We start from the raw sequence: 27,678 nt of genomic DNA, 5'->3' as shown, positions 1-27,678 counted from the left end.
GCAGCCCCCACCCGCGGGCCGGGCGGCATTCCTGGGAGGCCGGCGCTCTGACGTGGACCCGGGGGCCGCGAGCGCGGCGGGGGGAGCGCGGCCCGGGGGCTTCTTAAACCCCCCGCCCCGGCCCGGCCGGCACTTCCCGAGCAGCACCGCTCCGCCCCCGGAGGGAGAGAGAGCGAGAGGAGCGCGGCCCAGGAGCCCCGAGTCCCGCCGAGTCCGCCAGCCAGGGCGCGAGAGAAGTTGAGAGCCGCGCGGCGCCGACCTGCGAGTCCCGCGGTGCCCCGACAGCGCCCCGACAGCGCCCCGACAGCGCCCGGACAGCGCCCCAGCCCCAGCCCCAGCCCCAGCCGCAGCCCGGCCCGTGCCCCGCAGCCAGCGCAGCCCCAGCCAGCCCCGCCGGCATGATGAACAACAGTGGCTACTCCGAGGCCGCGGGCCTCGGCCTGGGCGACGAGGCGGACGACATGCCGTCCACGGAGAAGGACCTGGCGGAGGACGCGCCGTGGAAGAAAATCCAGCAGAACACGTTCACCCGCTGGTGCAACGAGCACCTCAAGTGCGTGGGCAAGCGCGTGACCGACCTGCAGCGCGACCTCAGCGACGGGCTGCGCCTCATCGCGCTGCTCGAGGTGCTCAGCCAGAAGCGCATGTACCGCAAGTTCCACCCGCGCCCCAACTTCCGCCAGATGAAGCTGGAGAACGTGTCCGTGGCCCTCGAGTTCCTCGAGCGAGAGCACATTAAGCTCGTGTCCATCGGTCAGTGTGGGTGGGGAGCGGGGAGGGCCCGGGACCGGGGCCGCAGGTGCCGGTGGGCACAGGGAGCTGAGGGGCGGAGGGCGGCCCCCTGGCACCTGGAGGGGACCCGGCTCTCCCCCACCGACCCGCCACTCGGGCGCTGCCTTCGCGCCCCTCTCTGCACAGCGGCCTGGGGAGGGCGATGCTGGGGTGATGGGGGTCCACTACAGGCTCCCAGGACCCGCCGCCACTCATCGTCCCCCTTTCTGCGATCGGGCAGCTCAGCCATGCCTTAGAGGACAGGGCCAGAACCCGTTATGATTACTGGGGGCGCCTCCCCCCAAACAAAGCGGCGGCTTCCCGGCCTTCTGGCAGCTCTCCGGGAGGAGCGGGCCAAGGCAGGTCCTGAGCTCTGCGGATCCTCCGTTCCGAGGCGGAGGGAGGACCGGTGGCCCGCGTGTGCTCGGCAGCTGGGTTCAGGCCCAGGAGCCGGGCAGGCAGGGCCCAGCCTCAGAAACCTAAAAAGGCACTGAGCGAGCGCGGGAGCTTAACCCCCGCCCGGCCCCCGGCTCAGCCAGCTGGGGAGGGGGCTCGCAGGTCCGGCCGCCCCGGCCCCTGCCCACCGCCCAAGCCGGGATTGGCTGCAGCTAACGGTCTGCGCCCAGGGAGGGAGGGGAAGGCCTCTAGAAGGAAGTCATTGAGTGTAACCAGATTTGGAAGGTGTGTCTGCGCCGGGTGGGGGTGGGGAGACACTCTCAGCTCGGGAGCCCGGAGGCCAAGGTTGGGTCCTGCCGGACCGGAGGTTGCCCCTCCCCTCGCAGCCCTGCACTTTTCCTGCCGCCGGGGCCTGGGGGAGACCGCCACCCTGTGGTGTCTCCTAAGAGTCCTGCTGTGATTTACAGGAACGCGTCCCTGGGGCTTCCACTCCGGGGCCCCAGGAGCGGAGTTTCACTGGGGGTCAGGTGCCTGCCCGGCCAGGCTGCCCGCAGACTGCTCAGATAATTGAGTGTCTGTCTACCCCCACGCCCCTCGGGGCCTCTATAGGCCTCCTGAATTAGCAGCTGAGGTCAATCCGGGGCCCTTTGCCCTGTCCAGTCCCCTCTCTGGGCCTTACCTCCTCCTGCCCCAACACTGCCCCCCTACCCCACCCGCTCTGGCCTGGAAATAGCCCTGCCTCCGTGACACAGCAGATGTCTCTGAGCTTTCCAGAAGGACAAGCCTGAGGACAGGGGTGGGGGAGGGGCCCGGTGTGTGTGAGAGTGGTGGGGGTGGAGGGTCAGAGAGGAGTCAGCCTGGGGCCGGCATCCCCCTGCGCTCTGGGATTCGACAGACGAGCTGCCCCAGGTGGGGTCTCCAGGGAAGAGCCTGGAGCCTTACCACGACTTTATAGGAAACTGCAGTCCTCCCCTCCCCTCCCCTCCCCTCCCTGCTGCGGGCCGCCCGCCCCACTCCAGGCCTCATCCTTCCGGAGAGCACCTCTCCCCTCCCCCATGGCGGTGCCTGGCTCAGCCCCTCGGCCCCACCGTGGAGGGGCCGGCTCGGAGTGGAGGGGAAAGAAGCAAAAACTGGTTTGGGGGCGGGAGGGAAGCGCCTGGGTTCCCACTGAGAGGAAGGGAACCGTTCCCCGTTTGGGCCAAGAGGTTCACTCGCGCTGATGAGATAAGCTGTCAGCAATTCAGCTGCTGGGGCTGAGGCTGAGGGTGGAGGGGAGGGGGCCCAGGCGGCAGGGGCTGCCCAAACCTGAATGTAAAGAGGTTCCCCGCCAGGGGCCAGGGGCGGCATCCTGCTTCCTCTGTTCCCTCTGTTCCCTCTCATGGTGGTCAGGAGCTGTCCTGGGGGCCTCCTCTGGGCATTGTCTCAAGACTGAAATTGATCAGCCTCTGGGCACCTGGGAGGAGGGTCAAAGAGACTCCCCACTTCCCTTTCTGACAGTGGGGTGGGAGCTGAAAAGTCCACCTGAAGGAGGGGTTATTCAGCAAGGACTGAAAGAGATGTGTGCCCATCTTACCCACTCCCTCTCCCCCTCCCCCTATCTCTGCCCCCCCCCCCCCCCCAGCCCCTCGGAACAAAGAGACCTGGGAGGCAGCTCTGTCCTGCAGCTGTTCCCCAGTTGCTATTCCTTCTCCCTCAGCCAACAGCCAAGGGAGGGGCTGGAGGGGGCAGCAGCTGCCCCGGCACCTCCCTCGGCCGGCCCTCTCTCCTCCCCCTCTGTTTGGGGCCTGGGGTGGTTTCAGGGACTGGCTGTGGGGCTCCTCCTCCCCCTTTGGGGGTGTCCGTAGGCAGGCATACAAGTGGTGGCTCCGTGGGGTGCAAGGGAGGAAGCCTGGCTTGAGCTGAGCTCCCCTCCTCTGCCTGGCCTCTGAGGAGGAGCGGGAAAGGAGGGTCATTTTTCCCAGAGTGGGACCCACCCCTCTCCTGCCTCACGGCTCAGTGGACCACTTGCTGTCTGGCCCACCGCCAGTTGCTGGGGAGAAACCTCTTCCTGCAGCAAATATGAATGATCTTCCCCCAACATACCCCCCTCCAACCCCTCCCCCGCCCCCCGCAGCCTCCAGGCCTCCCTCCCAGGGATCTGGCTCCAGTCTGCCAGAAGCACTTCTGTAAGCACCGACTTGGGAGGCTGTCGGCCAGTGGGAGGCTGTGGGGCACTGGGTGTCAAGACCGAGAGAGTGCCATGGCCTGTGTGTTGGGGAAGGGAGTGCACTGAAGCACCAGGAGGCCGGGAGGGAGTGTGTCATGGAATCTGAAAGCTGCCAGGCCATTGTGCTGCAGTGGAGCCAGGGGGAGAGGGAGCGGGCGGGCTGCTGCTGGGGAAGGAAGGATGAATCAGTGAAAGGGTGGGGGAGCCCAGGGGCCCAGAGCCCTTGCCAGAAGGACAGAGAGGCTGAGATTCTTCCACTGGGGGCAGGTGGGGGTGGGGTGGGTTGGGGATGCTGGGGTTCCCCAGGCCCTTGATCTCTTAATTAAAGCTGTCCCCCCAAATCTAGAGAGGGGCAGGAAAAGATGTGTAAGGGACGCCTCCAGCCCCACCCTTTCCCACCTCTCAGGGCAGGGCCAGTAAACAAGGCTGAGTCTCCCGCCCCCTCCCAACCTCCTAAAGCAGTGCTCAGGGAAACCGACGGATTTCAGGCTGGGATCATCTTTTACAGTTAAGCTTCCAAAGACCTATACTCCAGTCCAAACCCTCCTCACCCCTCCCCCCCACCCCCCTGCTCCTGGATATCTCTTCTGGCTGGTAAAGAGGAACTAGGCCTCCCAAATCTTGGGGAACCAGTTCTGATCCATCTTCCTCCTCAAAGGAGGGGATGGGTGGAGAGTGTCAGCTTCTCATACCTGCTTCCACGTGTGTGTGTGTGGGGGGGGGGGGGGGGGCATTTCCCCGGGCTCCTGTGAAGTCCTACTGGCCCCAGCATTTGATAACACGATTTCAAGCCTTAACAGAGTATGCACTGTACCCCTTCCCTCCTCCCAGAACTTGGTTCCAGAAGCCGTTTATGGTCTTCAGAGGACAGCTTGGTTGGAACCAAGTGGATCCTACTTTCCAACTTCAGTTTTTTCAATATTCATCCATTCATCCAGCATTTATTGAGACCCTACTATGTTTGAGACTCTGAGTATAGAGAGACAAAATACAGTGTCCAGAGTGAAAGACGCCAGACAGACAAAGAGTGCATACTGTGTGATTCCATTTGTATAATACTCTAGGAAATGCAAACTAGTCTGTAGCCACCAAGGGCAGATCAGTTGTTGCCTGGGAAGGGGGAACAAGGAAGGGCAGGGGGAGGGATCACAAAGGAAACTGGGGAGGTGTGTCTATTACCTTACAGCGATGGCTTTCCGGGTATATACCTATTGTCAAAGCTTATCCAGTTGTACTCTCTAATGTGTGCAATTTGTGGTATGTCAAGCATACCTCTAAAAACGGTCTAAAAAATGAAACAAAACAGTGTCTGCCCCACAAAGACTTACATGCCAGATCATTGCATGGATGTCTGCAGCCTGATATGAGACCCACTCAAGTGATAGAGGCGAGATTACCTGCTGTGGGGACACATTGGGGAGCAGCCTCATTTTGAAGGGAAAAGGGGAGGGGCAATAAAGGATAAAGGGGTGGGCTTCTGGAGGGTGAGAATTTGGTAGGAGGCAGGGCACTGTGGGGGCAGAGGGGTCTGGGCAGTGGAGGGTAGAGCCCTCCTGAGCCAAACTTGTCCCCTCCGCTCTGCAGATAGCAAGGCCATCGTGGATGGGAACCTGAAGCTGATCCTGGGGCTGATCTGGACGCTGATCCTGCACTACTCCATCTCCATGCCCATGTGGGAGGATGAGGATGATGAAGATGCCCGAAAGCAGACACCCAAACAGCGTTTGCTCGGCTGGATCCAGAACAAGGTGCCTCAGCTGCCCATCACCAACTTCAATCGCGACTGGCAGGACGGCAAAGCTCTGGGCGCCCTGGTGGACAACTGTGCTCCTGGTGAGTGGGCCCCAGGACACACATGGATCCTTTAGCCTGGAAGGAGAGCTGGGACGCGCTGGTGGTACTGAGGCCTGGGGTGCTCAGCATGCATATCTCAGGGCTGGGGATCAGGACCACTGTGGGGCTTGCCCCTTCTCTGGCTGAGAATCTGCTGGAGTCAGGCCTTTCCTGATGGCTATGCCAGATTCTGCAGTGGCAGGAAAAGGTTTCAACCCCTCCTTTTATAGACACGGACACTGAGGTCCAGAGAGGGCAAGTGACTTGTCCAGGATCACACAGCTTGTCTGTGGCAGAACTGATCTAGAGCCTAGAGCCTCGGCGTCCTACTTGCCACATGGCACCATTTCTGCCGAGCTGGGACTTGTAGCAAGAAGCCCAGGAGTTCATCCCAGAGAAGGCTCTTCTTTGTGAGATCCTGGGACAGCTTGGAGAAGGGGCTGAGGCTCGAGTGGCACTGCCCAGTGGCAGGTGACCCAGCCCTGGCCTGGTCAGGTGGGGGCAGCCAGGGCCCGTGAGAAGACTGAGGCACCACAGCTGGAGCCCTGCCCCACGTGCAGCTCCCTTTCTGAGCTTCATCTCCTGAGAAGATAGGTCTTCTCCCCGAGGAAGCCATGGTCCCTTGGGGGAAGCCCCCCCCCCCCCCAGCTTGGGGTCAGCTGGGGAGCAGGGGGTGGAGGCTGGGGCACCGGCAGCCTGGGAGGCATTCCCAGCTGCTGAGCCATTGCCCACAGTTGGTGCGGCTGCCAGCAGTGAGCTCAACTGTTCCGGGCAGGCACGGATTCCAGCCTCTGAGTTGGCCCCTCCCCGCCAGTGAGCATCACCTCCCCTCCTCTAGGTCTAGCCTAGACCAGCACCCCCTAACCCCTGTGCCCCTTCACAGGACTGGCAGGGCTGGCAGGACGGCAAAGGAATGATCTGGGCATTGCTTTTGTTAGAAAAGCTGGGTTCTGGGTGAACATAGAGGAGAACTCATCCTCTCCCAGCAGGCTCTTCCATGCCTCAATTTCCCCAAGTGAGCAGTTAGGAAGGAGTGGAGGGAGTCTTATGCCTTAAGGCTGATGTGGGAAGTGCATGGAGACCTAGGACTTCAGGGCAGCTGTGAGGGGACCTTTTAGGGCATGGGTCAGAGGCGTATGTGGGACAGTGACTCTGACCACCTCTGTCCACCCCTGAGGCAGAATGAGGTGGAGGGGCCTGGGAAAGGTGCCCTTACAGGGGTTTGGTGTTCAGGGTCTGCACTGGAGCCTGGGCAGGCAGGAGGCTGGCTGGCAGGGCTGGTGCCAGGCTGCATCAGCCAGGATAGAAAGGCCTCATTGTTGGTGCTGGGAGAGACTGCCTGCCTCTAAACAGCGATGGGCATCCCAGCCGATGGGCCATAACGTGGGGGGTCAGCAGGAACCTGCCTGGTGGGAGGGGGTGTGAATCTACAGCCCGTGAGGGTGTTGATGAGCACATGTTGTGCCTCTGGCTGACCACTTCCCCTTCATCATTGTCGCTCTCCACCATCTCTGCAGGCCTCTGCCCTGACTGGGCGGCCTGGGACCCCAACCAGCCTGTGGAGAACGCCCGGGAGGCCATGCAGCAGGCGGACGACTGGCTCGGGGTGCCCCAGGTACACTCGCAGTTTGGGTCTGGGAAGAGGAGGGGGACAGGAGGACCAAGGGTGCAGGTTGGGTGTGCAAGGATAGCTGGCCAGGATGTGGGTGAGAACCAGGTTGCCAGGTAAGGAGGGCACCCTGTAACCCATTCCTTCCTGTGGCAGGTGATTGCCCCTGAGGAGATTGTGGACCCCAACGTGGATGAGCATTCTGTCATGACCTACCTGTCCCAGTTCCCCAAGGCCAAGCTCAAACCTGGCGCCCCCGTTCGCTCCAAGCAGCCGAACCCCAAGAAGGCCATCGCCTACGGGCCTGGTATGTGTTGAGCCCCCAGCAGCCCTCCCTGGTCAGCTGGGTGCCTGCTAGGGTGGCTCTCCCTAAGCAATCTGCCTCTGCCTTCCCCCCTCAGGCATCGAGCCCCAGGGCAACACGGTGCTGCAGCCCGCCCACTTCACGGTGCAGACGGTGGATGCCGGCCTGGGCGAGGTGCTGGTCTACATTGAGGATCCCGAGGGCCACACTGAGGAGGTATGGAGAGGCCACCGGGAGAAAGGGACTAGTGTGACATTGGAACCAGAGTCCACAGGCCAGCGACAGGAATGGCCTGGAGGTGGCTGCCAGAGCCACCCGCTGTGCTGGAGAGGGGCAGCTCCACCATGGGGGCCACCAGGCACTAGGGGGCCAGGGGGGGCTACAGCCACTGTGACTTCCAACCTGCTCCCTTCCCAATAGGCCAAGGTGCTTCCCAACAATGACAAGGACCGCACCTACGCTGTCTCCTATGTGCCCAAGGTCGCTGGGTTGCACAAGGTATCTCCCCCGCCCACCCCTCCCGGCCCTCCCCTCGCTCCGCATTCCATTCCTATCCTGGGCCCCCCCTCTCAGCTCACAGCCCACCCAAAGGCACCAGCTGCCCTCCTCCCACCCTCCTTGGCTCTGCTTTTCCCCTTCACCCCCTCTCAGATCTGCTCTTCCCTAGAAGCTAACCTTTGACCCCTGACCCCTAGGTGACCGTGCTCTTTGCTGGCCAGAATATTGAACGCAGCCCCTTTGAGGTGAATGTGGGCATGGCCTTGGGGGATGCCAATAAGGTGTCAGCCCGTGGCCCTGGCCTGGAGCCTGTGGGCAATGTAGCCAACAAGCCCACCTACTTTGACATCTACACTGCGGGTAAGGACTGGCCTTGGGCGGGGGGGTCAGGAGGGCCCCTGCCTGTGGGTGTGGATGAGGGACTGGGGCAGGGTGCCAGCCAGGAGGTAGATGGTCTCAGGGTGAGGGGCCTCAGGCAGCTATGCGTGTTCAGTGTGGGGCTGACAGCCTTTGTCCGTGGCAGGGGCTGGCACCGGTGATGTTGCCGTGGTGATCGTGGACCCGCAGGGCCGGCGAGACACAGTGGAGGTGGCCCTGGAGGACAAGGGCGACAGCACGTTCCGCTGCACATACAGGCCTGTGATGGAGGGGCCTCACATGGTGCATGTGGCCTTCGCTGGGGCCCCCATCACCCGCAGTCCTTTCCCCGTCCACGTGGCAGAAGGTAAAGGCCCTCACCTGCCCCCACAATCACCTCACTGAGGCCGGGACATAGAATTGTCACCAAGTTCTCGGTCTGAGGATTTATGGGAAATGGAGCGCTAAATGCAGGGCTGGGTGGGGAGCTGGCTGAAGGCTTCAGAAGGGCAGGAGGAGCAGCCAGGGTTGGGGCCTCGGAGAGATCGCACCCTGATCACCTCCCCGGTCCCTCTCCCCGAGGAGGGTCAGGAGACCGCAGTGAAAGATTAAGGGTGAAGCAACAGGGCCACATGGTAGGGGCAAATGTACACCAGGCCCTCAGGTGGCGACTCCCCCTCTTGGTTCTCTCCCTGCCACTCAGAGCCCTTGCCACTGCTCACCCCCGCCGTGCCCATCATCTACCAGGCCCTGAGAGTGGCGTGGGTTAGTACTCCAGCGGAGGCGGGGCCAGGCCTGGCCATGCTGACTGGCCTTGCCTGTGCTATGTGGCATGGCCAGGTGATATGGAACCCCCCTTCCGTGGCATTCTGGACAGGCCCAGGTTCCACGCTATTGCCTGTGTTCTGTGGCAGATCTCTTTGCCACTTGCCTGATGATTCCTGTGATAGGACCTATCTTGGCACAGGTTCCATGCCATTTTATGTGTTCCGTGGCGGGCTGAGATCACCATTCTTGAGCTTCTGTGTTCAGTAGCAAGGCCTGGTTCATTGCCACGGCGAGTTCTGTGGCAGGCCGATTCCCATGCCTTGCTGTGATCTGTGGCAGGCTTCCCGTTATGTGGAATGAATTATCTCTGGTTCCGTGGAGTTGCTGAGTGTTTTGTGGAATGACTTTGTTTCTAAAGCTGCTCTGGTGGCTCCAGGCGGATGGCCTTGGAGTAGGTGAAGGGTCCTTCCCTACCTCTCTCTGCCCCACTCTCTGCCCAGGCTCTGCCATGCCTTTGTCCCGAGCAGCACTGACTGCGAGCCAGCAGGAACGGTTTCTTATAATGGGCCTGGTGGGGGCCTGTGGCTGCTCCTTGCCCAGCGTGGCTCCTAGCAGCCCCAATTGTGTTGGGGACACCAGGGAGCACTGGGGAAGGCTTGCATGGGGCACAGGGGAAGGCTTGTGAGGGCGTCAGGAGGACTGTAAAGTGAGGGGTGAGTGGTGAGGGGCTGAGTCTCTGTCCAGGACCCCTCAGCACCCCAACCTCCCCACTCCTTCTCCCTAGCTTGTAACCCCAATGCCTGCCGTGCCTCTGGGCGGGGTCTGCAGCCCAAGGGCGTGCGTGTGAAAGAGGTGGCTGACTTCAAGGTGTTCACCAAGGGCGCCGGCAGTGGAGAGCTCAAAGTCACAGTCAAGGGGCCAAGTGAGTGCCAGGGCCCAGGGCTGGAGGCGTGGGGGCGACAGGGATGGAGGTGGTGGGCTTGGGGGAGCAGGGAGGAATGTGGCCAGTGGCTCTTACTCCCTGAGAGCTTTGAGAGTCAGTACCACACGCCCCTGGAGAGACTTCAAAGAGAACCTGACCTGAGACACTGGGAGACCTTAAGCACACGGGCTCCTCTCTGCCTCAGTTTCCCAGTCTGCCAGCTGGGAATGGTCCTCTCCGCTGTAGATGCCACTGTGGGCTGTGATGCACAGGGATGACATGTGGTTCCTGGCCGACACGGGGCTTTGCCCACGTAGCAATGCCTTCAAGCTGGGCCTGGTCCCAAGGGCTCCTCAAGGGGGTGAGGAACTGGAACTCACACACCCCTGATTCCCGCTTTCCTCCTGACCTCAGAGGGCACAGAGGAGCCCGTGAAGGTGCGGGAGGCTGGAGATGGTGTGTTCGAGTGCGAGTACTACCCTGTGGTGCCTGGGAAGTATGTGGTGACCATTACATGGGGCGGCTATGCCATCCCCCGCAGGTAAGCACCATGCACCCCTGCCTTCCTGTCTGGGTCCTCACAGATGGAGGAGGGAGCCGGCTGCCTGGGGCTCTGAGCGGGCAGAGGAGGGCACGTTGATACTTCCCAGTATTGACACCAGCTCCCCCTTCACCCAGCCCCTTTGAGGTCCAGGTGAGCCCAGAGGCAGGAGCGCAGAAGGTACGGGCCTGGGGTCCCGGTTTGGAAACTGGCCAAGTGGGCAAGTCAGCTGACTTTGTGGTGGAAGCCATTGGCACGGAGGTGGGGACATTGGGTAAGTGACTGTGTGGCGGCAGATGGAATGCTGGGGAGTGGTGTGATAGAGGGAGACTTGGGAATGACTGGGGACCAGAGGCAGGAACGCTGGGGCGTGTTGGGATGAGATAAGGAGATGGACATGGGGACAACTGGCGAGGGGTTGCTGGGGGAATGACAGGGTGTCCAAGCTGCCTCTAGTGCCCTCTGACCCTCCCCACCTCGCACCCAGGCTTCTCCATTGAGGGACCCTCGCAGGCCAAAATCGAATGCGATGACAAGGGCGATGGCTCCTGTGACGTGCGGTACTGGCCCACGGAGCCTGGGGAGTACGCTGTGCATGTCATCTGTGATGACGAGGACATCCGAGACTCGCCCTTCATTGCCCACATCCAGCCAGCCCCACCTGACTGCTTCCCAGACAAGGTGTGGTCCCATCTTCTGTTCACCGGCCCGGGAAGGGATGATCTGCACCCCCCCCCGGCCCCCCACTCCCCAACCAACCCTCTTCTCCTCCCCGGCTTAGGTGAAGGCCTTTGGACCCGGCCTAGAGCCCACTGGCTGCATCGTGGACAAGCCCGCAGAGTTCACCATCGATGCCCGTGCAGCTGGCAAGGGCGACCTGAAACTCTATGCCCAGGTGGGACACTGCCCCTCACTGCTCTGGGCAGGGACCCTGGGAGGGTGGGGGCAGGTGAGAGGCAGGGGCCGCCAGGCATCACAAGACTGATTCTTCCTGGTGCATTAGAACGATGAAAAACTTAAAATGGTGTGTTTTCTTACTGATAATCTTTAAAATCATACTTTATAAAAAACATACATTTATACCAATAATTTGCAATTGAAAGGTGATTTAATAGAGCAAGACATTACTTTCCCAAGTACATTGACCCCCTACAGGTTAAGGAACATATTCTTGGGTCCAGGAGGATGATTCTTCTTTAAAAGGTTCATTATTCAATTTTTGGAACGTTGATTTAGCCCAGGCTCTCCCCTGCCAATACATTTCAGAGACGTAGTCTGGGAGACCAGGCCACACTGATGGCCAAAAGCCTGTCTCCTGCGCGCACTCTGGCCTCCAGAGCCTGTGGTGCTAAGTCATGTGGCCTGAGGACTGGGCAGGGGAAGGAGCCTGTGAGTGTGTGAACCGTGGGCAAGGAGGACCGCCTGCAGCCAGCAGAGGGCGGCGGTGCTCTGAGGAGGCCCCAGCCCTCTCAACCTTGCTTGGTGATGCCCACAGGACGCGGACGGCTGCGCCATTGACATCAAGGTCATCCCCAATGGCGATGGCACCTTCCGCTGCTCCTATGTGCCCACCAAGCCCATTAAGCACACTATCATCGTTTCCTGGGGAGGCGTCAATGTGCCCAAGAGCCCCTTCCGGGTATGTCATCATCCTGCCCGGCCCACTGCCGGGGGACCCAGAGGGAGTGGAGCTGCGAAGATGTTTTCTGTCCCTGGGCCCTTGTCCCTGCCCCCCACCTCCAGTCCCCCTCAAAGACGCTAAGAGGCTGGGGAGGGTGGTGCTGGGGAAAGGGATGGGCCTTGGGGAAGGGCACCGTGCTGAGCTCTAACCCCTCCCCACAGGTAAATGTGGGAGAGGGCAGTCACCCTGAGCGGGTGAAGGTGTATGGCCCCGGCGTGGAGAAGACGGGTCTCAAGGCCAACGAGCCCACCTACTTCACTGTGGACTGCAGCGAGGCAGGGCAAGGTTCGCCCAGACTGGGAGTGGGAGGCGGGTGGGGCCCGGGCAGGGTCTGGGCTGACAAGGCTAGTGCTCTGGCTGGAGCCCTGGGGGACCTGTCATGTGGGGAAGATTGGTGAGTGCCCCTCTCATGGCCTTGTGCCTGCCTTCCCTCAGGCGACGTGAGCATTGGCATCAAGTGCGCCCCCGGCGTGGTGGGCCCCGCAGAGGCTGACATCGACTTTGACATCATCAAGAATGATAACGACACCTTCACAGTCAAGTACACACCCCCAGGGGCTGGCCGATACACCATCATGGTGCTATTTGCCAACCAGGTACACCACCCTCAGGTTTTGGCTGTCATCCTCGGCCTGTACCCTGCCCCCAAGTCTAAGCTGGCAGCTTGAGATGCTGTTGTTGGGGATGGTGGGGGCCAACTCCACAGCCACTGACTGAGCTTTACCTGTATGGGCAGTGTGCCTCGGAGGAGACACAGGCGCTGTTTCAGAGGCTGCTTTTGTCCGCCCTGACCAAGCCTTTTCTTCATCCAGGAGATCCCTGCCAGCCCCTTCCACATCAAGGTGGATCCGTCCCATGATGCCAGCAAGGTCAAGGCGGAGGGCCCTGGGCTGAACCGCACAGGTGGGTGTCTGGGCAGGGACTGGGGAAGGCTGGCTGGGGTTGGGTCAGGTGTCCTCCAGGCCCTCACCACCGTCTTGGGGTGGGCTCTCCAGGTGTGGAAGTTGGGAAGCCCACTCACTTCACGGTGCTGACCAAGGGAGCTGGCAAGGCCAAGCTGGACGTGCACTTTGCTGGGGCTGCCAAGGGTGAGGCTGTGCGGGACTTTGAAATCATTGACAACCATGACTACTCCTACACCGTCAAGTACACGGCCATCCAGCAGGTATGCCCCACCCTCTCCCATGCCCTGCCCCTCCTGGCTGATGAGAACCTGGGTTCCTGCCTCTAAACGAATGGGGCCGGTTCTGGATCTTGGCCCCTTTCCTGCCTCCCGTCCTTTGTCGCTGTGGATCTCCGCACCTCAGGTCCACATCTGCCAAAGGCATGTTGCCAGGCTGTGTCTGAGTTCTGACCCCCTGTGGTACCCAACAGGGCAACATGGCAGTGACAGTGACCTATGGAGGGGACCCTGTTCCCAAGAGCCCCTTTGTGGTGAACGTGGCGCCCCCACTGGACCTAAGCAAAGTCAAAGTTCAAGGCCTTAACAGCAGTAAGTGGGGCAAGAGATGTCCTGGGAGTGAGGGGTGTTGGGAGGATGGGCTGGAGTTTCTGCTCACGGTGACCCTTGCCCTCTATGCAGAGGTGGCTGTTGGGCAAGAACAGGCGTTCTCCGTGAACACACGAGGGGCTGGCGGTCAGGGCCAGCTGGATGTAAAGATGACCTCACCCTCCCGACGACCCATCCCCTGCAAGCTGGAGCCCGGGGGTGGAGCTGAAGCCCAGGCTGTGCGCTACATGCCCCCCGAGGAGGGGCCCTACAAGGTGGACATCACCTATGACGGTCACCCCGTGCCCGGCAGCCCCTTCGCTGTGGAGGGTGTCTTGCCCCCTGACCCCTCCAAGGTAAGGAGATAAAGGCCGATTGGAACCGGGAGTTGGGAGCTTGTAGGGAAGACAGATGAGTCATAGGTGCCGAAGCTGGAGGGTCTTATGTCCTGGAGTGGGCACGGGCAAGGACCCAAGTCAAGGTCGTCTCCCACCCCAGGACCTGTCTTTGAGAGAACTTAGTTATTAAGAGCCTGGCCTTGGGTCAGACCTGGGCTTGAGTCCCAGATCCACTAACTGGGACAAATGATTTCATCTCTCTGCCTGTTTCCTTGCCTGCAAGTCTTATAAGGACTCGGTCTGTAGTGGCTGCTATAGTTGAAGGTGGGTGGGAGCTGTGAATGGTAGGGAACCCACATACTTGCTCCTCTCCCTAGGTTTGTGCTTATGGCCCTGGTCTCAAGGGCGGGCTGGTGGGCACCCCAGCGCCATTCTCCATCGACACCAAGGGGGCTGGCACGGGTGGCCTGGGGCTGACCGTGGAGGGCCCCTGCGAGGCCAAGATTGAGTGCCAGGACAATGGTGATGGCTCATGTGCTGTCAGCTACCTGCCCACGGAGCCGGGCGAGTATACCATCAACATCCTGTTTGCCGAAGCCCACATCCCTGGGTCGCCCTTCAAGGCCACCATCCAGCCGGTGTTTGACCCAAGCAAGGTGCGGGCCAGCGGGCCCGGCCTGGAGCGTGGCAAGGCTGGCGAGGCAGCCACCTTCACTGTGGACTGCTCCGAGGCGGGCGAGGCTGAGCTGACCATCGAGATCCTGTCGGACGCTGGCGTCAAGGCCGAGGTGCTGATCCACAACAATGCCGATGGCACCTACCACATCACCTACAGCCCCGCCTTCCCCGGCACCTACACTATCACCATCAAGTATGGCGGGCACCCTGTCCCCAAATTCCCCACCCGCGTCCACGTGCAGCCCGCTGTTGACACCAGTGGAATCAAGGTCTCGGGGCCTGGAGTGGAGCCGCATGGTGAGTGAGACAGAGGAGCCAGGAGCTGGTTAAGTCCCTAGTCAGAGAGCCGGGGGAGTCAGGGAAGCAGGGCCGAGGGCTTCAGGGGCCGATGCGGGCTGAAGGGAGGGTTTGGGTAGGGCCGGAGTCCTTAGGGCTCAGACACCCCAGAGAAGGAGCCAAGGGCAAGGGCAGGGCAGGGAGCGTTGCCTCTGCTCTTGTGACAAAATTGCATCTTCCTGTGGGCATTTTTCTGGGGAGATCCTCAACTTTCACCAGCTTACGGGGACCCTGATCTGAGAAGGCTAAGCACCCTGCTCTAGAGGGCACAAAAGGATGCTTTGGGGCAGAGATGACCAGAGTCAGGAGATGGTTCAGTGAATGTGTTACCACCTGCTGGGGGCTAACCCTTGGGCTAGGTGTGAGGGTCAGGGTGCAGAGGGATGTAGGACTGAGACCTGTTCTCGAGGGGCCCACAGCCTGGGGGTGGGGGGTGGGGCGGGGACACTGATGTGAACAGAATGTCACTGCATGGGGATAGGAGTGAAGGCAGGGCCTATGGGAGGCAGGGCCTATGGGAGACAGGGCCTGGAGCTCACAGGGCCAGAGGGTGGCTGAGCTCCAGCTGGGAAGGAGCAGCCTCGGAGTTGAGGAGGGGTAGGGATTAGCTGCTATGTGAAGGCTGCCCCCAACTCACCCTGGGCTCTTCTCTCCTGGGGCCAGGTGTACTGCGTGAGGTGACCACTGAGTTCACTGTGGACGCAAGGTCCCTAACAGCTACGGGTGGGAACCACGTGACGGCTCGAGTGCTCAACCCCTCGGGTGCTAAGACGGACACCTATGTGACGGACAACGGGGATGGCACCTACCGAGTGCAGTACACAGCCTATGAAGAGGGTGAGGGGCCAGGCGGAGTGGGGATGGCGGGGAGCTGACCCAGCGTTCTCTGGGCGGTGGGGTGTGGGCCTGCACACGCTGACCCACTCCGTGTGGCCGCTTCCAGGTGTGCACTTGGTGGAGGTGCTGTACGATGAGGTAGCTGTGCCCAAGAGCCCCTTCCGAGTGGGCGTGACCGAGGGCTGTGACCCAACCCGAGTCCGGGCTTTTGGACCAGGCTTGGAGGGTGGCTTGGTCAACAAAGCCAATCACTTCACTGTGGAAACCAGGTATCCTCCCCACTTCCTAACTGTGACCCTGATGCTGTGGCTGCCCTGATCCTAGCCACTTGTCCGCCCCCTTTGTCCTCCACCCCCCATCAAGGGTGACCCAGGAACAAACCTCCCCCAGTGTCCAGGCCAGCTGGGCCCCGTGGCCTGCTCTCCTGCCCCCCGCCCCCGCCCACCCTGCTCCTCCATCCCCACTCGCTGGTTCTAGTGGAGCTGACGGGGGTGTCATCTCGCAGGGGAGCCGGCACTGGTGGCCTAGGCCTAGCCATCGAGGGCCCCTCAGAGGCCAAGATGTCCTGCAAGGACAACAAGGACGGTAGCTGCACAGTGGAGTACATCCCCTTCACGCCCGGAGACTACGATGTCAACATCACCTTCGGGGGACGGCCCATCCCAGGCGAGCGGCGAGGGCGAGGGCGGGCGGTGCTCTGGAGGGAGGGAGATGCCCGCGCACTGGGTGGGAAACTGGAAGGAAGTCGTGCACAAATTCATCCCTAGAGCAGGATGGCCGCGAGCCCAGCTCACGCGGACTGGGCAGGCATGGCGCTGAGGCCATTACCCGGAGGCAGGGCGGTGGGTGCCGTTGATGAAACCACCCCTTCAGTTCATTCCCAGGCGCCACTGGCATCCTGGCCCTTTGCCTGGAGCACCAGGCTTCATGGGTTCGGTCACTTAGACACAGTCCGGGCCACCCTCACTGGCTTAGTGAGGACAGCCTTGTGCCCTCTCCCTCTGTCTGTCTGTGAAGCCAAGAGCCCTGCTCTCCTGTGGGCGAGCTGCTCGAGTGGGTCATGGCTTCAGTTATTGCAGAACTTGGGTCTGCTGAAATTGGACACATTTTTCCTCTTATCTAATTTCACAGTAAAAAATGGAATGTCTTTTTAAAACATTCCATTTTTAACATTTTATTGATTTAGGAAGGTCTTCTTTCAGGCCTGTGGCCCAAGAGAGAGGTTTGTCCATCCTCAGTCTGCAGTTCAGTTTATTTATCCTGTTTACATTTTCTTAGCAAGTTCCAAAGTGTTGAAGCTTTGGCACACGTGGCTCTGGCCTCCCCCGGCGTTTCAAAGGCCGGGAAGGCCTCCCCCCACCCCCACCCTCCGGTTCTTCAGTGTAAGAGACCCTCCCGGCAGGTGGGCAGGGGCTGATGGCCTTCTCCTTGCAGGAAGCCCATTCCGGGTGCCGGTGAAGGATGTGGTAGACCCTGGGAAGGTGAAGTGCTCGGGACCAGGGCTGGGGGCTGGTGTCAGGGCCCGGGTACCCCAGACCTTCACGGTGGACTGCAGCCAAGCTGGCCGAGCCCCCCTGCAGGTGGCCGTGCTGGGCCCCACAGGTACGGAATGTCTAGGGCAGGGTGGAGGGAGGGGGGGACAGGGTGCCAGAGGCTCTGCTGACCCTGCTTCCCTTGCCCAGGTGTGGCTGAGCCTGTGGAGGTGCGTGACAATGGAGATGGTACCCATACCGTCCACTACACCCCTGCCACCGATGGGCCATACACAGTAGCCGTCAAGTATGCTGACCAGGAGGTTCCACGCAGGTAAGGACCAATTTCCGGCTCCCATGCTGCACTGAGCTCTGGGTAGCTCCTGCCAAGGCCACACCTGCAGGCCACTGCTGGGCCCTGGGAGTGTCCCTTCCACTTGCCCCCGCCCCATCCCGCTCTTCCTCAGGGCTCCCTCCCTGTCTTCCCCACCCTGGGGCAGCACAGCCTCAGGGGCCTCTCCTTGGGCTCTTTCCCACCACGCAGCCACAACATGAGCGCCTTGGGGAAAGGCGGGAGGCAGGAGAGGGCGGCCTCTGCACCTTCCTCTTTAAACAAACCACAGCGTCTTCCCTGGATGGAGAGGTGCTCAGCCTCTGTCAAGGGCATCCCCAAGCGACCCTCCCACAAGACTCAGGATGCATTCTGGCTCCTGGGAACTGGCCCATCCTCCCTGCCTCAAGAAGTCATCCCCCCTCCTGCTCATGTCTGTGGGGAGGACTCCTGCCCCCTGCCCCCCAGCCAACTGTGCATCTCTTCTGCCCCTCAAGCCCCTTCAAGATCAAGGTGCTCCCAGCCCATGATGCCAGCAAGGTGCGGGCCAGCGGCCCTGGCCTCAACGCCTCCGGCATCCCTGCCAGCCTGCCTGTGGAGTTCACCATCGATGCCAGGGACGCTGGGGAGGGCTTGCTCACTGTCCAGATTCTGGTGAGTGCACGCCTTGCCCACCTCTCAGGTCAGGCTCCGGCACAGGCGGGCCTTAACCTCTGCTTCTCCCCAGGACCCTGAGGGTAAGCCCAAGAAGGCCAACATCCGAGACAACGGAGATGGCACGTACACCGTGTCCTACCTGCCCGACATGAGTGGCCGGTACACCATCACCATCAAGTACGGTGGCGACGAGATCCCCTACTCGCCCTTCCGCATCCACGCCCTCCCCACTGGGGATGCCAGCAAGTGCCTCGTCACAGGTGAGCACGCACCTGCTTCCTCTGCCTCTGCTCACCATACAGCACCCCTCACAGCTCTTCCAAGTCCTGGCCCAGCGCCCTGGGGACTGTTGGTCCAAGAACCCGCCCCTTCCACACCCTTGCCCCCACCCACCCCCCTCCTGAGCGCTGCACGGCCTCACACTCTTCTCTCTTTCCAGTGTCCATCGGAGGCCATGGCCTGGGTGAGTTGGTGGGGTTGGTGGGCTCTTCTCCTCCGGCTGTGGGCTGAGGTGGTGGGGGCAGCTGGGAATGGAGGGGGGCTGGACACATTCCCCACGGACCCCTGACAGGGCTCTTCTGTGTGGCAGGTGCCTGCCTGGGTCCCCGCATTCAGATTGGAGAGGAGACGGTCATCACCGTGGACGCCAAGGCAGCAGGCAAGGGGAAGGTGACCTGCACAGTGTCCACGCCGGATGGGGCGGAGCTTGACGTGGACGTGGTTGAGAACCACGACGGTACTTTCGATATCTACTACACGGCACCTGAGCCAGGCAAATACGTCATCACCATCCGCTTTGGAGGCGAGCACATCCCCAACAGCCCCTTCCACGTGCTGGTAAGGCCCCCGCTGCAGCCGGGCAGGTGCTGGGCGGCGGGCTGGGCCCTCGAGCAATAGCAAGGAATCTCAGAACCTGTCCCCACGTCTGAAGGATTCTGGGCCCGGGGTGCTCCAGAGTCAAGCCTTTGGTGTCCCTGCAGCCCCCAACCCAGGAGGTGAACTCAGCCCTCCTTGGGCCCCTCTGGCATTGGTCAGTTCTCTCTGGAGGAACTCACCATGTTCCTCTCTGACCCTTGGGCGCACTGTCCCCGTACACCTCCCCACGGTGGCCCTACAGGATGAGGAAGCCCTCCAGAGGGTAAAGCAGCCTACATATCCATCCTGACCCACGGGCAGCCCAGGGTTGCAGGTCCCAGGGCCATTCTCTGAGTCAGCTCCTGGTCACTCAAGCTGGTGGGCTGGCCCGCCACATCCTGAGCTCTCTGTACCTTGCCTCCCAGGCCTGTGACCCTATGCCCCATGTGGAGGAGCCCTCCGACGTGCTGCAGCTGCACCAGCCTAGCGCCTACCCCACACGCTGGGTACTGCTGCCTCCCACTCCTCTGCCTTCATTTCTTCCTTCTGTTCCTCAGTAGCAAGGGCTGGGCATGGTTTGGGGCCATTTGGGGAGCAGGTGGGGGTCAGGCTGGGCAGAGGGTTCCCTGAGCTGGGCACGGCACCTCTTCTCTTGCAGCTGATGCACCTCTCCTGCCACTCTGGTTTCACCATTAACCATCTTGTTCTTGCCTCACTTTCTCTGACGTCAGTCATGGCTCAGGCCAAGCTCCCTAGGCCGCCCTGGCCAATGACTGCTCCCTCTCACCTGCCATAGGCCACAGAGGAGCCGGTGGTGCCCGTGGAGCCAATGGAGTCCATGCTGAGGCCCTTCAACCTGGTCATCCCCTTCACCGTGCAGAAAGGGGAGCTCACAGGTACTGTCCTGGGGTCTGGAGGCACAACAGCTCAGGGGGTGGACACCTTGGTCCAGACCCAGACCCTTCCTTGTCTTAAGAGATGAAAACTGGGGCCCGGGGGCGGGGGGGGGAGTGAGCTCCCAAGGTCATGTAGCAAGTTGGGCAGAGCTGAAACTCAAACTGAGGGCTTCTGCCTCCCAGTTCAGGGTCCATCCCGCTGCTCCAGGCTGGTGCCTAACCTCTAGGGCAGAAGCACAACCACACAGGAATAGGGACAGCAGGGGGTTGTGGTCGGAGAACCTGAGGGCCCCTACATAACTGGGTCTGCTTGGCAGGGGAGGTGCGGATGCCCTCTGGGAAGACTGCCCGGCCCAACATCACCGACAACAAGGACGGTACCATCACGGTGAGATACGCGCCCACAGAGAAAGGCCTGCACCAGATGGGGATCAAGTATGACGGCAACCACATCCCCGGTGAGTCAGGCTGGGCCAGGCTGGACAGAGAGCACACAGTAACGTCATTCTTGCGGGCCTTCTTTCAACAAACATTTATTAAGTGCCTACTGTATGCAGATACCCTGGGAGGCCCTGGGGAGGCTGATAGCCTGGTGGGAGGCAGACTTGCATCAGTGGCAAAGATGCTCAGTAGGGAGGCTGCTGGATGGTGCTGGGGCCTGAGGCGGGCTCAGGCAGCCACTGTCCTCGCTACTAACCCAGCCCCCTTCTCTGTCCATCCAGGGAGCCCCCTGCAGTTCTACGTGGATGCCATCAATAGCCGCCATGTCAGTGCCTATGGGCCTGGCCTAAGCCATGGCATGGTCAACAAGCCGGCCACCTTCACCATTGTCACCAAAGATGCTGGGGAAGGTGAGGGGAGCTGCGGGCAGGGGGCTGGGGGGGAGCCAGCCAGGTGCAGGGGTGAGAACAGGACCTCTGATCTCAGCCCTGCCTTCGCCTACAGGGGGTCTGTCCCTGGCCGTGGAGGGCCCATCCAAGGCGGAGATCACCTGCAAGGACAACAAGGATGGCACCTGCACCGTGTCCTACCTCCCCACAGCACCAGGAGACTACAGCATCATTGTGCGCTTCGATGACAAGCACATCCCAGGGAGCCCCTTCACAGCCAAGATCACAGGTGGGGGCGTGTGGGCACAGATGCCTGACACACAGCAGACACACAGCAGACATGCAAGCTCAGCATGTTCAAGTCACTGGGGCTTTAGGGTAGGGCCCTTCAAGGTGGAAGGGGTCATTTTTGGACAAATACAAGGAACTCTATTCTCTACAGCAAGTAAGAAACAGCCAACCACCCCCACGCTTTAAAACACATCATCACATTTAGTCTTTGCAGTAATTGTTTTGAGGTTAGGGTATTGATCATCCCTTCTGATAGATGAGGAAACCAGGAAGCCCAGAGAGGCTAAGCAACTTGATCAGAGCCACATAGACAGTAAAGGGTTGGTGTTGTCTGGTCCAGTGTAGGAAACCACGTGACTCAGGATAAAAATGCACAAATTAGGGATTTAACCCATTCAGGGCTGTTGGGGTGCAGGCCCTGTCCGTACTCTTTGGCTGCTAATGTCTGAATGAAGACTGAGCTCGTCCAGGCCTTGGGCGTCCCCGCATGTGAGGAGTCCCCAGTCTGTTGAAATCAGTGGGATGTGCTAGGAGGTCTCCTGAGCCCCATGAGGGCAGGGCCTGTCTGGAGTCACAACTGCCTGACACCCCAACTCCACCACCAGGCGATGACTCCATGAGGACGTCACAGCTAAACGTGGGCACCTCCACGGACGTGTCGCTGAAGATCACCGAGAGTGACCTGAGCCAGCTGACTGCCAGCATCCGTGCCCCCTCAGGCAACGAGGAGCCCTGCCTGCTGAAGCGCCTGCCCAACCGGCACATTGGTGAGTGTGCGGCCATGGCAGGGGCTCCAGGAGGAGGAAGGCCTGCGTGGGGCCAGGCCCAGGGCTCCATGTCTGAACCCCACCTCTCCACAGGCATCTCCTTCACCCCCAAGGAGGTCGGGGAGCACGTGGTGAGTGTGCGCAAGAGTGGCAAGCACGTCACCAACAGCCCCTTCAAGATCCTGGTGGGGCCGTCTGAGATCGGGGACGCTAGCAAGGTGCGGGTCTGGGGCAAGGGCCTCTCCGAGGGACACACCTTCCAGGTGGCAGAGTTCATCGTGGACACGCGTAATGCAGGTGCTTCTTGCCCTAGAGACTTGTCCTTCTTTCCTGCCCAGCGCCCCCTTGGCCACCCCCTCCTCCCTGAACTTCCTGGCCCAGTCGCTGTTGGGATTCATGTTCTGGGACCTAATTAAGGGAGAGTGAATGTCCTCATGTCGGTCCTCTCATGTTTGAGAGGCAGCTCAGCTGTCAGGAGTTTGTCTCCCCCTTGCTTACCGGAACCCAAGCGGCCTCCCTTAGGGAATTTTCCAGACTCTGGGTCAGTGCCTGGCTCCCCCTCCCCCACTGGACCCATCTTTCCTTAGTGGTTACTACACACCCTGGGTGCCCATTCCAGATGGAGCCTGCAGTTTGGAGAGGGGAGAGCAGGGTAGCCGTGCGTGGCAGGGACTGAGGGAGGCATGTCTCGTTTCCCACCAGGCTATGGGGGCCTGGGGCTGAGCATTGAAGGCCCTAGCAAGGTGGACATCAACTGTGAAGACATGGAGGATGGCACATGCAAAGTCACCTACTGCCCCACTGAACCTGGCACCTACATCATCAACATCAAGTTTGCAGACAAGCACGTGCCTGGTAAGGCTCTGGGCTGCAGCTGGGGCGAGAGGCCAGCAGGCCCATGGCAGCTGGTCTGAGCTGCCTGACCATCTCTCCCCCACAGGAAGCCCCTTCACAGTGAAGGTCACCGGTGAGGGTCGCATGAAGGAAAGCATCACCCGGCGCAGGCAGGCGCCTTCCATCGCCAGCATCGGCAGCACCTGTGACCTCAACCTCAAGATCCCAGGTGAGGTGTGAGCCAGGAAGAGCCTGGCAGGGCAGGGTGGGGCAGAGTGGTGGGGAGGGCCTTTGGGCCTAGAGCCTGCCCCGAGGGCTCTTTGTCCCGCTTGCTCATTTTCACACCCCGCCGCCCCCACATATGTCCCACAGGGAACTGGTTCCAGATGGTGTCTGCCCAGGAGCGCCTGACACGCACCTTCACACGCAGCAGCCACACGTACACCCGCACAGAGCGCACGGAAATCAGCAAGACGCGGGGTGGGGAGACCAAGCGTGAGGTGCGGGTGGAGGAGTCCACCCAAGTCGGTGGAGACCCCTTCCCTGCTGTCTTCGGGGACTTCCTGGGCCGGGAGCGCCTGGGCTCCTTCGGCAGCATCACCAGGCAGCAGGAGGGTGAGCAGGCCTGGGAGGCTGGGCCTTTTGTCCCTTGGGACCAGAGGGGTGTGGCCAGCCAGCCAGGGCTGGTCTGCGGGGAGGAGGGGGTTTTACTGAGGAGGGAGGGCAGCCCCTGTATCACTCTGACAATCCCCACCCTCTGCAGGTGAGGCCAGCTCTCAGGACATGACTGCACAGGTGACCAGCCCGTCGGGGAAGATCGAAGCCGCAGAGATCGTCGAGGGGGAGGACAGCGCATACAGCGTGCGCTTTGTGCCCCAGGAGATGGGGCCCCACACGGTCACTGTCAAGTACCGCGGCCAGCACGTGCCCGGCAGCCCCTTTCAGTTCACTGTGGGGCCACTGGGTGAAGGTGGTGCCCATAAGGTGCGAGCCGGAGGCACTGGGCTGGAGCGAGGAGTGGCCAGCGTGCCAGGTGAGGGGCCGGTGGCCAGGAGGGGAGATGGGGGCGGGGCAGCCAGCAGGATGGGTGATGGCGCTAAAGGGCCACTCCTGCCCTGCTTCCATCCCCAGCGGAGTTCAGCATCTGGACCCGAGAAGCAGGCGCCGGGGGCCTGTCCATCGCCGTGGAAGGTCCTAGCAAGGCCGAGATTGCATTTGAGGACCGCAAAGATGGCTCCTGCGGAGTCTCCTATGTTGTCCAAGAACCAGGTGGGTGCCCACGATGGTTGGGGGCTGGGCCTGCCTGACCTCTCAGACTGAACTGCTCACTGATCAGGCAGATGGTTGGGGCTACAGAACTGACTCTTTCCCTGCACCCCTGGCTCTCCCTGCGCCCCCCCCCCCGCCTCCCCCCGCCGCCACCTCCCTCCACCCTACATCACTGGGAATGCGTGTCTGTCTCCAGAGCTGAGCCCTGACCCAAAAGCCTGTCCTGGGATTTGGGGTGGCTCCTCCCCTGTTGCCGATTCTGGGGCCTGTGCTGACTAGCTTCCCCTCCCTAGGTGACTATGAGGTCTCCATCAAGTTCAACGATGAGCACATCCCAGATAGCCCCTTTGTGGTGCCCGTGGCCTCCCTGTCCGATGACGCTCGACGCCTCACTGTCACCAGCCTGCAGGTGTGTGTCCGGGGGTAGGGCCCCTCTGCCAAGTATGGCAGGCCACATGGCCAGGGCTTAAGCAGCATAGCACTGACCTGGGATGAGCCAGTCAGACAGACATGCCCTCTCCCAGGGTCTGTACAGTAGGGGGTCCAGGCCCTCTTCTAGTTGCCGCTAAGGGTACTCTTTTTGGCTTCAGGAGCCCCTGTGCCTGTCCTCAGGGCTCCCTCTAGAACTGGACTCCATGTCCCACCCCACGGCTCATCTTCACCTCCCGATTGGCCCACCTCCTCGGGGAGGGACCTCAGGCTAGTCCAGGCCACTCTGTTTTATCATCTGAGCTGCTGAGTGCTCGCAGTCCACACAGCACTGGCTTCCGTGCCATCAGGCCCACTTTAGAGGTCTGGGTCTCACCCCGTCAGCCAGGACAGGGCACATCACCTCTCATCCTCCACTGCGCCCAGCTCAGCCAGGTGGCCCCAGCTCCTAGCAGGTGGGTCTGAGGACAGAGACGCCCCTGCCTCCCATCTCAGCCTTGTGGAGAGCCTCCCTGAGCTGGGCCAGCAGCAGGGGCCTGGCTGGGATGGGAGGTGGGAGCCTCCGGACTAGGGCATAGTGAGAGCAGTGCCAGGCTGAGGAGGAGCACTCCAGGCCCTCCCAGGAGTCTGAGCATCCTCTGTGGTCTCTGCAGGAGACGGGGCTCAAGGTGAACCAGCCGGCGTCCTTTGCGGTGCAGCTGAATGGTGCGCGGGGTGTGATCGATGCCAAGGTGCACACGCCCTCGGGGGCCGTGGAGGAGTGCTACGTCTCTGAGCTGGACAGTGGTGAGCTGGCCCTGCCCTTGCCACTCCTGCCAGGCTAGGACCTTCTGGGAAGGAGAAGGGAAGGACAAAACCTCACCCACTAATCCTCTGCCCCACAGACAAGCACACCATCCGCTTCATCCCCCATGAGAATGGTGTCCACTCCATTGATGTCAAGTTCAACGGTGCACACATCCCTGGTAGTCCCTTCAAGATCCGTGTTGGGGAGCAGAGCCAGGCAGGGGACCCAGGCTTGGTGTCAGCCTATGGGCCTGGGCTCGAAGGAGGCACTACAGGTGAGTCCCTGGGGCTGGGGCGGAAGGGTGAATATTGGGGTGCTCAGCCTCTAGTCCCATATTGTCCTGCCCTGACACAGGGGCAGTGCTAATGAGGCCTGCTCTGGGGAGCCTGGGGTGGGGCCCATCCCAGCTCTGGGCCTCAAGGCCTCCTGCTTACAGCCTTGCTATCCCTGGCCCCCAGGCGTTTCATCAGAGTTCATCGTCAACACCATGAATGCGGGCTCGGGTGCTTTGTCCGTCACCATTGACGGCCCCTCCAAGGTGCAGCTGGACTGTCGGGAGTGTCCTGAGGGTCACGTGGTCACTTACACTCCCATGGCTCCTGGCAACTACCTCATTGCCATCAAATATGGTGGTCCCCAGCACATCGTGGGCAGCCCTTTCAAGGCCAAAGTCACAGGTGAGTGCTCTGGGTAGGATAGGGGAAGTCCCTCCAGCCCAAACTGCAGCCCAGCCCACCCTGGATGGCCATTCATCAGGGTCATCATCTGCCCCAAACAGCGTGATAAGGAATAAGAGGGGCCTGGCTTTACACAGCACACCGTTCTCCATATTCTCCATGTGGAGTCCTATAGGATCATTCTTAAAAATCAAATCTTTCCTCTTCATTGTTGCCCATCACTAGTTTAATCTCTTTCCTGGGTGGCTTCCCCACACATTAACTTTCTTCCCTCCTGGCTTCAAAAAACGTAAGAGCCCAGCCAGTGTGGCTCAGTTGTTGAGTGCCGACCTATGAACCAGGAGCTCATGGTTCGATTCGCTTCCCGGTCAGGGCACATGTCTGGGTTGCAGACTAGATCCCCAGTAGGGGGCGTGCAGGAGGCAGCCGATCAGTGATTCTCATCATTGATGTTTCTGTCTCTCTCTGAAATCAATAAAAACACATATTAAAAAATAAAAAAACATAGAGCTCAGCAAATATTTAGCAAGCTCTCCTTTTGGAAGCTATGCGTTCCTTTTTAGAGCAAGACTCTTCCCTGTGACTTGAGTCCCCAGACAAAGCCTAGAAGCCCAGACCTCGGGGTACACCGGCCATGGCCACCATAACCCAGCTCCCCGGTAATGGGTTGTGGCTCCCAGGGTGCGACAGCTGGGGAAAGGAGTGTGGCCCGTGACCCTGAGTCCCCCGGGCGGTCCGTGCCGGCCGCGGGCCCGCTGCCTGGGGAAGAGCAGGCTCCGACCCTCTCACGGCCGTCCCGCTCTGCCCGCAGGTCCCCGGCTGTCTGGAGGCCACAGCCTTCACGAAACATCCACGGTTCTGGTGGAAACGGTGACCAAGTCGTCCTCCAGCCGGGGCTCCAGCTACAGCTCCATCCCCAAGTTCTCCTCGGATGCCAGCAAGGTGGTGACACGGGGCCCCGGGCTGTCCCAGGCCTTTGTGGGCCAGAAGAACTCCTTCACCGTGGACTGCAGCAAAGCAGGCATGCTGAGGGGAAAGGGGGTCTCCCGGCGTGGGCGACGGGGCAGGAATGGGGGAGCGGGGCTGCTGTGGACAAGGGTCCCCGGTGTGAACCCACCCTTCCTGCCCCCCTTCTCCAGGCACCAACATGATGATGGTGGGCGTGCATGGGCCCAAGACCCCCTGTGAGGAGGTGTACGTGAAGCACATGGGCAACCGGGTGTACAACGTCACCTACACCGTCAAGGAGAAGGGGGACTACATCCTCATCGTCAAGTGGGGCGACGAAAGTGTCCCCGGAAGCCCCTTCAAAGTCAACGTGCCCTGAATCGCAGAAGTGCCTCCCCAGCCTCAGCCCTCACCTCTGGCCAAACACACACTCACACACACACACACACACACACACACATGGGTCACACCCAACGCACATGCGCACCGTCAGACACCACAAACACCTGCCTTGAGGTGTGAAATGAACGGCACTGCCTCTCCAGCCCGCTGAGCCCCCAGGGCCTGGAGGCCTTGTCTGTCTCAGGACAGTATCCCTCCCCTTGAATGTGACATGAGGGCGGACTGGGGGTTCAGAGAAGCCCCGAGTTTTCTGGTGGGGCTGAGGCCAGTGGGGAAGTACATGTTTGGGGGTGTCTGCATGTGTGAGAGAGGGCACCCTCAGACCTCACTGCTGGCCAGGCCTCCTTGCACGGAGGAGTGCATCTGGCCCCTGGTGTTAAGGACTCGGAAAAGAAGCACAATCGTTGGAGAAAAAGGACCCAGAACCAGCGGCAGCGCTGGCACAGGGCCTGGCTTAGGGCGATGTCTATCCCAGCCAGGCTTCCTGGGGGACACTTTCTCTCTCTCTCTTTTTTTATGATTGCACAGCTCTGCCCCATGCGGGGCCTTTTTTACACACTGCGAGGCCCAGCTTTCTGGGGGACCTTTGCACATGTCATGTGGCTCAGCTGGGAGCCGCTTCGGTGGAAAACTCCAAATAAAGTGCGGCCTGTCGCAGAGTCTCGGCTG

General features: G+C 61.0%; 1 protein-coding gene across 2 annotated transcripts; it reads left to right on the top strand.

The window, feature by feature from the left end:
- Positions 1-46: 46 nt before the first annotated feature.
- Positions 47-27,640, top strand: FLNC (filamin C). 2 transcript variants are annotated; one of them, XM_079785557.1, is made up of 48 exons: positions 47-753; positions 4,958-5,206; positions 6,724-6,821; positions 6,972-7,122; positions 7,217-7,335; positions 7,540-7,617; positions 7,815-7,977; positions 8,141-8,341; positions 9,527-9,664; positions 10,079-10,205; positions 10,343-10,479; positions 10,693-10,886; positions 10,987-11,100; positions 11,701-11,844; positions 12,048-12,171; positions 12,322-12,482; positions 12,699-12,789; positions 12,882-13,051; positions 13,261-13,378; positions 13,469-13,731; positions 14,091-14,688; positions 15,391-15,564; positions 15,671-15,833; positions 16,070-16,230; positions 16,999-17,166; positions 17,247-17,370; positions 17,865-18,021; positions 18,095-18,284; positions 18,464-18,487; positions 18,614-18,861; positions 19,305-19,385; positions 19,676-19,775; positions 20,093-20,233; positions 20,498-20,626; positions 20,721-20,894; positions 21,502-21,663; positions 21,757-21,960; positions 22,366-22,518; positions 22,604-22,726; positions 22,870-23,112; positions 23,261-23,530; positions 23,629-23,766; positions 24,060-24,175; positions 24,849-24,981; positions 25,080-25,256; positions 25,441-25,659; positions 26,471-26,680; positions 26,799-27,640. In XM_079785557.1, the coding sequence occupies exons 1-48, from the start codon at positions 399-401 to the stop codon at positions 26,984-26,986; spliced, it is 8,163 nt and encodes a 2,720-aa protein (XP_079641683.1). In that variant the 5' UTR covers positions 47-398; the 3' UTR covers positions 26,987-27,640. The 2 variants fall into 2 exon arrangements, with proteins under 2 accessions (XP_079641683.1, XP_079641684.1); XM_079785558.1 differs by lacking the exon at positions 19,305-19,385.
- The last annotated feature ends 38 nt before the right edge of the window (positions 27,641-27,678 follow it).

The sequence above is a fragment of the Cnephaeus nilssonii genome, assembly GCF_951640355.1.
Source record: "Cnephaeus nilssonii genome assembly, chromosome: 12".
Taxonomy (NCBI): Eukaryota; Metazoa; Chordata; class Mammalia; order Chiroptera; family Vespertilionidae; genus Cnephaeus; species Cnephaeus nilssonii.
This window is presented reverse-complemented; position numbering and strand designations above follow the sequence as displayed.

Bases quoted from the DNA above. Each gene is read 5' to 3' on its own strand.
- FLNC (XM_079785557.1), top strand. From the start codon at position 399: ATGATGAACAACAGTGGCTACTCCGAGGCCGCGGGCCTCGGCCTGGGC. The intron at 15,834-16,069 runs GTATCCTCCCCA...GTCATCTCGCAG, and splicing joins CACTTCACTGTGGAAACCAG to GGGAGCCGGCACTGGTGGCC. The intron at 25,660-26,470 runs GTGAGTGCTCTG...CTCTGCCCGCAG, and splicing joins TTTCAAGGCCAAAGTCACAG to GTCCCCGGCTGTCTGGAGGC.